Source organism: Desmodus rotundus, chromosome 3 (assembly GCF_022682495.2).
Source record: "Desmodus rotundus isolate HL8 chromosome 3, HLdesRot8A.1, whole genome shotgun sequence".
In the NCBI taxonomy this organism is placed as follows: domain Eukaryota; kingdom Metazoa; phylum Chordata; class Mammalia; order Chiroptera; family Phyllostomidae; genus Desmodus; species Desmodus rotundus.
The window spans coordinates 82866314-82877507 of NC_071389.1; the positions used below are offsets into that span (position 1 = coordinate 82866314).

The following is an 11194-nucleotide window of genomic DNA, read 5'->3' on the forward strand; positions in this document are numbered from 1 at the left end:
TTGTTGTGAAGAAAAGCAGGTTTGACACCTTTAAAAATTATTTTTTATTCTTTATCATTTCAAATGTGTTGCTACTCTTGATACAGTGCTTAATAATACTTAATGCTGGCTCACTCACATTCAGTCTGGACTTTGGCAATTAGTTAAATGCTGTGAGTCTTCATTTTTTCGTTTACTTTATTAAATTCTTCTTGTTGGGATTGTAACTGCAGTTTGTAATGAGAGAACGCAGAGACCAGAAAAATTTTATGCCATTTCAAGGGGGGAAGCGTGTAAAAGAATTGGCAATACCGGGAGTACTACCCAGAAGTTATATGTGAGGAAAAACAATGGTAAGACCTTCCATCATCTGAACTGTTTCTGATGCAGTAGGGTAGAATTCTTAGAAGGACACCTTTTATTTAACCATCATGATTTTACTGATATGCATTCAGAGATTATTCGCCATTGGCATTCTGGGGTTCCACAGTCCTCACACTGTAGCTGTTCTGACACCTTGTCTGGCAAGCTCTCCTCTCCTTCCACTCTCTTTACATCTTCCCCCATCTGGCTTCTCTACATTAATACTTGTGTAGCTTTCATCCTGTGGCAATGGTTACTCTCATGTCTCTTACTGCTTTCTTTAATAACTTTTAATGACCTAAGAAATAGTTGGCTGGGTTCCATTTTCCACTTCCTCCAAGTCAAATGATAGCACATCCTACACCCTATGTTTACCAATACCAGAGAAGGCAGAACTAATTCTTTCTGCCTTATCTTCACTAAGGCATGCCTGAATTCTTGACAGGGCAAAATAGAATGGGAAAGTGGTTTTCTACTTTGCTAAGAAATAACAAGCCAGCCATGAGAGTTACACCTGCAAAAGTCATCTGTCCATTTTTTCATTTATTTACTGTATATGTTTTTTGAGTGCCTCCTATCAGAAAAGCACGTGGCTAGGTACTTTGGGGTGGATAGTCTTGAACAAGATAAAGTCACTGCCTCAGGGAGTTTTTATGCTGCAAAGAAAATAAGACCAATGCTAAAATCAACACAATACAGGGATACAGGCAGCAGGAAAAAGGTGCCCCGAGAGAGGCACTAAGAACTGTGCAAGAGCAATGAAGGAGAGATTACATCCCATCAGGAAAGACTTGGTGGAAGTCTGAGTCAGTTTTAGTAATGATGAGTTTGAAGTGTAAGTGCTAGCAAGCAGTGGGAAGTTGGAGTGAAAACCAGGAAGAGAAGGGTAGGTGGGAAGTAGAGAGTCCAAAGTCATGTTCAAAGAGCTTGATGTTCTCAGTCCCCTCAGTCCTGTTTTGACTACAAGATGCTTCCATGTTACAGCTTCCAGAGCCCAAATGCAGACAGGGCTTTAATCTCCCAGCAAAGACACCTTCTACTGCAGCTGAGACATCCAGAATCAATGGCCAAGGATTTCTGCTTGGGCAAAGTTGCATTTTAGTTTTTAAAATCAAAGATTTGTTTGTTTTTTGTTGTTTTTTTATTTTTAAGGTAATACCTGTACATACAGTTTCTATCTAAAAGTATTAAAAAGTTTTAAAAAGTCATCCATATTCCTAACTATGCAGAGATGGTATCATTTACAAACCAAACTGTTCTACTGAATGCAATTAGTGCAAATTAATATCTGCATATTATTTTTTACTTTTTTAAAAATTTATTTTTTAGAAGAGAGAAACATCAATGTATGGTTGCCTCTCGTGCGCCCCCTACTGGGGACTTGGTCTGCAACCCAGACATGTGCCCTAGACTGAGAATCTAACCAGCAACCCTTTGATTCACAGGCAGGCACTCAACAGCCAGGGCTACTTGTATTTGTGTAAAAATGAAAATTAGATGATGTTAGACATAACTTTTTGTATTACTTTTAACTAGAAATATTATATCACAATATTGTACATCTTTGACATGCACATCTACATCATCATTTTGGATTCTTGCAAAAATATTCCAACCCCTTACTGAGAGATGGCATGTTATTTCCACTTTTATTTATTTTTTAAAAATTTTTATGTATTGACTTTAGAGAGAGAGAGAAAGGGAGTGAGAGAAAGAGAGTAACATCAATCTGCTGTTCTGCCCACTGATGCATTCATTAGTTGATTCTTGTGTTTACCCTAATCAAGGATCGAACCAGTGACTCTGGATGATGTTCCAACCAACTGAGCTCCCTGGCCAGGCCTATTTCTACCACTGTACTGCTTTTAGCTAATACTGTGATCAGTGTTATTGTATGTTCATCCTTGTGCATGTGTCTGGGGTTTTTTCCCCTTAATATAAATTTTTAGAAGTAGAATTACAGAATGAAAAGACATGTTTAACTATATTAATACTTTAGACAAAATTGTGTTTAAATAAAATTTAACATCAAGCGGTTTAAACTTTGGCCTCATCTTACCTGCCTTTTAAATAGTTCTCACCTGCCATGTGAAACTCCCTCCCCATCCATACACCTGTCTTGACAGTCATTTGTGCAAGGCCTGAGCTAACCATTGGCTAATCACTTTCATAAGATATTCATTTTCATGGCTCTTAATGGCCCATTTTTATGGACATTGAAATGACTTCTAGAGCCAAATGAATGAAGCTATAATGAAGACGGCAAAGACAGGAGAACTATTATGGGGTGACCCTTGAATGACATACCTCAAAGAAGACCGTTATTACCGATGCTGAGGCATTTTGAATTCAAATCAGACAGTTTTTCCATATGCAATGTGAAATTTCCTTGATCTTTTTATTATCACAATCCTTCATTGAAATGGTCACCAGAATTTTCATTTTGAAAATCTCTTGTCACTTCCCCCAATATGCCTCCTATCGCCATAACAGAGAAAAAAAATTTTTCTCTGCCACTGAAGAAAACTGAGATTTGGACCAAATCCTCCCCTCTGTGTTTGTCAGAGTCATGGGTCCTTTGTCCTCCATACTCCTTTCTGCAGTGTATTTCAATGGTAATAGTAACACAGTATTATGACCCAATAATTACTAAGTCCATTAAACTTAAACTCTACAGCATTATCACCAACATCACATCCTAACCTTGCAAAATACATCTGCGGGAAAGCCACGGTAGTCAGGGGGAGCTTTACTGCAGGACTCAGATCTTATTTCGCATCCTCACATTTCTCCAAAGGAAAATAAAATGTTGCTTATAAACATTGAGTCAAATTCTAAAACATTTCACAAAGTTACTAAACAAAAGGAGAATCCAGTCTTAAAAATTTAGTCTCTGGAGATCCAAGATGGAGGCAAAGTAGGAGGAAGCCACCCAAACCTCCTTCCAGGACCAAATTGGAAATACAACTAAATTATAGAAAAGTCATTCTGAAAATTCAGTCTAAAACTACCTTCAAATATATGTAATGTAATTTCTTAAAACCTAACCAAAATGAGTGACTACTGATTTTTTTCTTTCCAATAATTTGTTTGAATTAGTACCTTTCCATTGTGAAATTTGGATTTTCTATTATTCTCTTACACATATTAGGCATACAATAAATGTTTTTTGTAATGAACTAAATTTAATGCATTTAGGTCAATATCTTTCATACATTCCTTATCGTAGTTTATAGTTGAAAAACATATTAACAACAGCCATTTCAGTGTAGCGATAATACCAAAGGGAGCTTTCCTGAGCTACCTGAGGTAAGTTATTAAATTATAATTTAACCACAGCCAATATTACCAATTTGTTTTAAATAATTTGTTCAACTCTTAGACGAGAGCAATGATTTCGGAGGCAGAAGTAGATCAAGAAAATTGAAATTAAATGGCAGGGGGAAAGGGATACATATTTGAAATTCTGGCTTCCTGCAGTGAATAGTCAAAAGCTCTCCTGCCTGAAAATATCTTGAATTGAAAAACATTTAGACGATGGCAGATTTTTAACCCAATTAAATTTTCTTGTCCCAAGTAGCCTATTTACTAAAACAGTATGATAGCTGTTAATATTGTCATTTAATAAACATCTCTAATGAAAAAATAAATAATCAAACTATTCCAACACGTACATGAAGAATTCTTCTCAAAATGCTAGCTTTGTTTGAGATTACTGTTTTTCTTTCCCAACTGATCTATCTCCTAAGAATTAAAATAAACCAATAAATGGAAATAGTAACACAAAGCAATAAAATATGCTTTTTGTAATATATAAAAAATATCTTCCCATGTTCTCAGGATAACCGCATACTGGAAGGACAGGAAAATGCCTAGAAGTGTTTTCTTACATGACAAACCATATTCAAGCCCCTTTCACCACAATGTACTTTGCCACTCTGTTCATTCAAAACTTCCTAATAAGCACATACACCGCTTTTCTGATCCCTTATCAGTTCCGTGGGTGACTATCCCTGGAGAGTAGATTTGAACAGACAAAAACACAATAATGCATGCTCTGTTCACATTACAACAATTTGCATTAAGAAAAACATTTCAGACACAGATTTTCTCATGTGGGTAATACTCTGTTGTTTAATATTGTAAAACAAATTTAGCTTAAATGTGATCATAGAAATCTTTTGAAAGATGAGATAATATTCTTTAAAAAACAATGTAAAAATTTTTAAAAGTACTTGCTATAGTGACCAACTTAATCTGGTTTGCCCAAAATTGTCCTGATTTTTAAACTAAAAGTTCCCATCCTGGGAACTCCCCTCACACCCAAACAAATGTGAACAATTGGTTACCCTAGTATAAGCAATCTTTAAATGGAGATACTAGAATGCTCAGACCACTCTGCTTAATTGAATTTAAAGGCCTTTGTTGATGCCCCGATATGTATAAAGCACTATGTATAAAGCAAGAAATAGATGGCACAGACAAACTGGGTAATTTGAGGTGAGTTTCATAGCCTACTTACAGAGGTGTGGGCAGAGCTAGGGAAACCAAGAAGGTGTTGTGCAGTATCCTGGGCTAGCAGTAGGGAGACACTGGCACTTGAAGATGTAAGGGAGTGAAAGATTATCAGGACCTAGAGAGGCAACTGTTCCATAAGGGTTGCCCCACCAGAATTTGCCACAACCCAACAAGGAAGGAACCCAGAATTTCCACTCTTTCCACTCTCCAGATTCATACTGGTGTCTCCTGTTGGCTGAATCTAACTGGAAAGCAGTGGAAGGGAGCCTGTTGATAAAATCAAAGGTCACATGTTCAATTCCTGGTCAGGGTGCATACCCAGGTACAATCCCCAGTCGTGGTGTGAAAGGGAGGCAACCTATCAATGTTTCTCTCTAGCATTGATGTTTCTCTCTCTATCTATCTCTACCTCTCTCTCTCCTTCCCTCTATCTTTCTAGATCTATAAGCATATCATCTGGTGAGGATTTAAAAAAATTAATAAATAAAATTTCTTACACAATCATAGTATCATGATAGGTAATATCTTATGAAAAGACTACAAGTTTTCATGGTTCTTATTCTCTCTAGAGTGATTTTTTAAATTTTTTTATTTCATTTATTTTGTTTTTAGATAGATGGGAATGGAAGGAGAAAGAAAGGGAGAGAAACATCAATGTGCGAGAGAAACATCAATCAGCTGCCTCTCGAAAGCCCCCAACTGGGGACCTGGCCCAAAACCCAGACATGTGACCTGACTGAGAATCAAACTGGTGACCCTTCAGTTTGCAAGCCAGAGCTCAATCCACTAAGCCACACCAGCCAGGGCTTTAATTCTTTTTTTTATTGTATTTTTTCATTACCATTTAGTCCTCTTATGCCCCCTTTTCCCCCACAATCACCACACTGTTGTCCATGTTCATGAGTCCTTTTCCTTTTTGCTCAATCCCTCCACCCCCAAATCTCCCCTCCTCCGCCACCACTAGTTATCATTTGCTCTCTATCTATGAGTCTGTCTCTATTTTGCTTGTTAGTTCAGTTTGTTCATTAGATTCTACATATAAGGGAAATCATATGGTATTTGTCTTTCTCTGACTAGCTTATTTCACTTAACATAATGTTCTCCAGGTCCATCCATACTGTCACAAGGCATAAATTTTTCTTCTTTTTTACAGCTGATTATTATTCCATTGTGTAACTGTCCCATAGTTGTTTTATCCATTCATCTGCTGATGGACACTTGGGCTGCTTCCATATCTTGACAGTTGTAAATAATGCTGCAATGAACATAGCGATGCTTATGTTCCTTCGAATTAGTGTTTGGGTTCCTTTGGATATATTCCTGGAAGTGGGGTCACTGGGTCAAAGACAGATCCATTTTTAATTGTTTGAGGAGTCTCCATACTACTTTCCACAGTGGCTGCGCTAGCCTTCATTCCCACCAACAGTGCAGAAGACTTCCCCTTTCTCCACATCTTAGCCAGCACTTGTTTATTGACTTATTGATGATAGCCATTCTAACAGGTGTGAAGTGATATCTCATTGTGGTTTTAAAATGTATTTCTCTGATGATATGTGATGTTGAGCATCTTTTCATATGTCTATTGGCCATCTGTATGTCCTCTTTGGAAACGTGTTTGTTTAGGTCCTTTGCCCATTTTTTAACTGGATTGTTGGGTTTTCGGTGTTGAGTTTTGTAAGTTCTTTAAAAATTTGAGATATTAACCCCTTATCAGATGTATCGGCAAATAGGTTCTTCCATTCTGTGGGTTGTCTTGTTATTTTGTTGATGGTTTCCTTTGCTGTGCAAAAACATTTTAGTTTGATGTAGTTACATTTGTTTATTTTTTCTAGAGTGATTTTTCAATTTTCTTTTGTACGTTTTATTGAGATTACGTAAACTAGCAACATGATTATACAGTGGATCAGCAGCTAGTCACTTTGCAACACTGCATATTTAGGGGTGCACTTTGGAACTGTGTACTCAGGATAGGGATTGTGAAGGAAAAAAGATTAAGACTGAGATCTGCTATTGGCCACACTTTCTCCAACATCATTTAATGTAATCCTCAGTGCATTTATCATTTAATCCTCATGAAATAATAAAATGGTAATTTTACCACTACCATGTAATGTAATCCTCATGAAAAAGTTGTAAAGTATTCCCATTTGTAGAGTTGAACAAACTAAAGCTCAGAGAGGTTAAGTAACTTACCCAACATCACAACAGCCAGGAAGTAGCAGAGCCAGAGCCATGTTCTCTGTCTCAGCTCCACCAGTCAAGTCTAAGCCCAGAGCCCTTTACACTAATTAGCCTTGAAGCCATCCTCTAATGCATCTTTCTTTCTTTTTTTATGTTTACATAGGTTTATTTTTTGAATTTAATCTTTATTGAATTTTTTCTATTACCATTTAGTCCCCTTATACCTTCCTCCCCCAGCAATCACCATACTGTTGTCCATGTCCGTGAGTCCTCAGTCCCTCCCCTTTCTTTTTTGCTCATTCCCTCCCTCCTTCACCTCCCCCCTTAGTTGTCATCCTGCTCTCTATCTATGAGTCTGTCCCCAATTTCCTTGTTAGTTGAGTTAGTTAATTAGATTCCACATATGAGTGTGATTTTTTTTAATGAGTTACTCTGTGAGTCAATCCCTTCCTTTGTAAAATGAAGGAAATGGTAAATAACTCATTGATTGTTATAAGGATTAAGTAATATAATTTCCAAATAATACATGACACTAAGTAGGCCCTAAATTAATTTTATCTCCAACCCTTACACTACTACTTTATACAGGCAGACCTCAGAGATATTGCTGGTTCAGTTCCAGACCACCTCAATAAAGCGAGTTACATGAATCATTTGGTTTCCCAGGGCATATTAAAGTTATGTTTACACTATACTACAGTCTATTAAGTGTGCAATAGCATTATGTCTAAAAAAAAGTACACACCTTAATTTAAAAATACTTAATTGCTAAAAAAAATGCTAATCATCATCTGAGTCTTCAGCAAGTCATAATCTCTTTGCAATAAAGGGAAGCCCAACCAGGAAGGCCTGTATACATTTAGATACTAATTTGAGAAGTTTAAGAAATGTATGTCATGGAATCCCCAAATGTATCTGCTCATCTTTGATCCTTGACACTGAGTTTCCAGGTATGAGGTGAGACAAGTTTAACATTCTGTTGAACAAAGGGTTTGCAGAATATCATTTCAACCCACTTGATTTAATCCAAGTCAATAAATAATAAAGTTTATCCCAGTGACATATATTCAAGTGAGGTAGAAATATAGAAATCTTACATATTTACGGAGGGAAAATTTAAGGGCTCTTCTCAGACACGTTGAAACAACTTTTTGTCCATATGTGGGTGGATTGGTAATATACAACTCATAAATTTAAGCTCACCTGCTGTGAGAAGCATGAATTAGCACAAAACAAAGAGGAAAATGACCGAATCATCCCTCTTTGCACAATTGTAACCGAGGATCATTTGCTTTTTTAGATCCTTTTCTCCGTCGCTGTCTTCATCGCATCCTTATCCCCCACCTCCACCAAAAGAAATTAAATTTTTCAAGTACTTCCATTTGATGTTGTGTTTAATGTAAGCCTTAAGTAGCACGGTTTCTCTTTCTTGAATTTGAACTGACAAACTGCTTCCAGCTGCCCTTTGGGTGGGACACCACCACAATAAACTGCAGTGTTTGCTGAGGATTTCAGCGGCCACCTGGGGGCTCAGTGTATTCAATGAATGCTATTTAGCAAAGCTGGTGGTGAAATGGTGACAAATGGCATAACTTTTTTCTGGTGTTTGTGGTTTAGGACTAGTTGGTTTCAGTCTTGTTGGCTCTTTCTTCTGCGTTACCAACCTTTTCCACATTTAAAATCTGCTACTGCCTCCCATCTAGAGGTATGGCAGCAGGTTTTGCCCTGCTGACAGAAGATTCGTTGGTTAGAAGGTTCATATTTTAGACTACAGGCAAGTACTGATTTTCTAGTTCATCCAGGCTTCAGAATTTGTTTATTTTTTAAGTATTTTTTCAACTAGCTAAAGAATTTTTCTTCGTTAATTTATCACTCCACTCACATGAAATGACTTAGACTATTACTTCTTTTATCTCCAGTCACACCCGGTAAAATTAGGCTTGTTTGCATATGATTAGCCATGACTGGTCCACAGCTGAGCCACGTTTGCTCTCCAAACATACCGGGTGGCTTGGAACCTTGCCTCAGGCTCAGTCCCAGACTTGTCACCTTTCTCACTCCTGGAGACCTTTCCCTGGCCATGGCTGTGGCTCTCAGAGGCACAGGTTCTGTGCACAAGACTCATTAGTCTCAGCTTCCTCCTATTGAATTTCCTCTCCTTGAACAACCTTCCTCCTTCACCCTTCTTGGTTCTAGAACACTTCCAATTATTTCTGCTTCAAGGTCCTGAGCTGACTATTGGCTGAAGTAAAAAAAAATGAAAAAGATGAAGAAAGCTGGGCAGAGAAACCAATTAATTACATTGTCCAAAGGTTCTGAAAAAGAACAATTTTGACTTCACTTGGACCCTTGCTTATTGAAGGGAAGGGAAGTAAATTTCACCGAGGACTTGTCAAAGAATTCTAGCAAGCCGTTGGACAGAAGGCTTCAGGTGCAGGGTTAGCCTTCTGCTTCTGACTGTAAAGAAATCTGAGAACATTTCTCCTTCAAAGAGATGCCATGAGCTGAGGACTCTTTCCATGTATATCATATCTGGCCCACTCCAACACAACAAGGTCAGATGGCCATTTGAAGTGAAAAAAGAAATTTTCTACAATCCAAGCAAGCTTGTAGTACAATCTATAGACAACTTTAACCATTTGCACAGTTCCATGCTATACCATTAAGTTAGTACAAACCCACATGTACCCAGGCTTTGATCTAGTCTCAGTTCTATATCTTTTCCAAGCCTCATTCCATCAGAGCACCTTCCCAGAGCTCTTCTTTCCTCCTAAGTCCAACCTCATCTTAGTATCAAATCAATTCAAAGTAAACTTTATGTCTGTTGTGTGCCTACTCCATCCAACATGGCAGTCTGCCACATAAACTCATAAATTACGACACAGAGTGACCAGGGCAACAATGGAAGTAGAATAAATCTGCTCCTCCAAACACATGAACCTACCTCTGTAACATCCTTGTTTCTGCCCCTGTAATTTCCCACACAGCCTAGATCAAAGATCCAAAAGAGGCCCCACCTCCTCTTCTTGCTCAGTCATCATTGTTTGATTCTACTCTCTCTGAAACCTGACTTCCCACACATGTGTGTGAGCACACACACATAAGCACACACAATAAAAACTGAAAATATATAATAATGTTTTAGGTAATCTGTAGGGTTGGTTTAACATGGGAAGAAAATTCTTACTATCCTTTGAGTTTTGACTTTAAAAAAAAAAGAGGTAATGGAGAAAAATGAGGAGAGAGTAGGCATTAAAAAAGCACAATGAGCTCTCTTTCTCTTCCAGTCCCAGATGCTTCAGGAGCCACGGACTTTGGTGCAGATATGGCCAAGTCCAAGAACCATACCATACTCAACCAATTCCCAAAATGGCACAGAAATGGCATCAAGAAATCCTGATCACAAACATACACATCTCTTGAGGGGGTGGACCCCAAGTTCCTAAGGAACATGCACTTTGCCAAGAAGCACAACAAGAAGTGCCTGAAGAAGATGCAGACCAACACCACCAAGGCCATTGGTGCACATGCTGAGGCTATCAAGGCCCCCATAAAGCCCAAGGAGGTCACACTCAAGATCCCAAAGGGTGGCAGCCACAAACTCAGTCAACTTGCCTACATCATTCACCGAAAGCTTGGGAAATGTACTGGTACCTGCATTGCCAAGGGCCTCAGGCTCTACCAAACAAAGGCCAAGGCCAAGGTTCAAACCAAGCCCCAGGCTCTGGCTGCAGCTACGGCTCAGGGTCTAAAAGGTGGTCAGACTCCCACAAAGGCTCCACAGTAGAGGCCTCTGTCTGCCAACATGAGGATGGAAAGACTGGTGTGACCCCTGAGCTGCTGTCTGCATGGGGCTGGTGTGCTCCTGTGCTATTTGTAAAAATAAATCTGAGGCAGAATCTGTCCATCAAAAATAAATAAACAAACAAATAAATAAATAAGCAACAAAATGAAAGGAAGGAAAGGAGATTTAAGAAGGAGAAGTAAAATAAAAGAATAAAAGTAAGAAAAAAGATATAGGCCAGGAAAACAGGTAGAAATAGTGGGGCTCTGCAGGGAATTTAGTTGGCTAGGGGCATCAAGTGAGGCAGGAGACCAGCAATGAAGGCGGTGAGTACCCACAGTGCCCGTGTGGGTCAGGGGAGCATGGGAA

The 11194-nt window shown here is 38.5% G+C and overlaps 1 protein-coding gene across 1 annotated transcript; it reads left to right on the forward strand.

The window, feature by feature from the left end:
* The first annotated feature begins 10492 nt into the window (after positions 1 to 10492).
* Positions 10493 to 10828, forward strand: LOC112297583 (large ribosomal subunit protein eL29-like). The gene has a single exon (XM_024552367.1). It carries the CDS (start codon positions 10493 to 10495, stop codon positions 10826 to 10828), a length of 336 nt encoding a protein of 111 aa, XP_024408135.1.
* Positions 10829 to 11194: the final 366 nt, after the last annotated feature.

Excerpts from the sequence above, each read along its gene's own strand:
- LOC112297583 (XM_024552367.1), top strand. The coding sequence starts at position 10,493 with ATGCACTTTGCCAAGAAGCACAACAAGAAGTGCCTGAAGAAGATGCAG.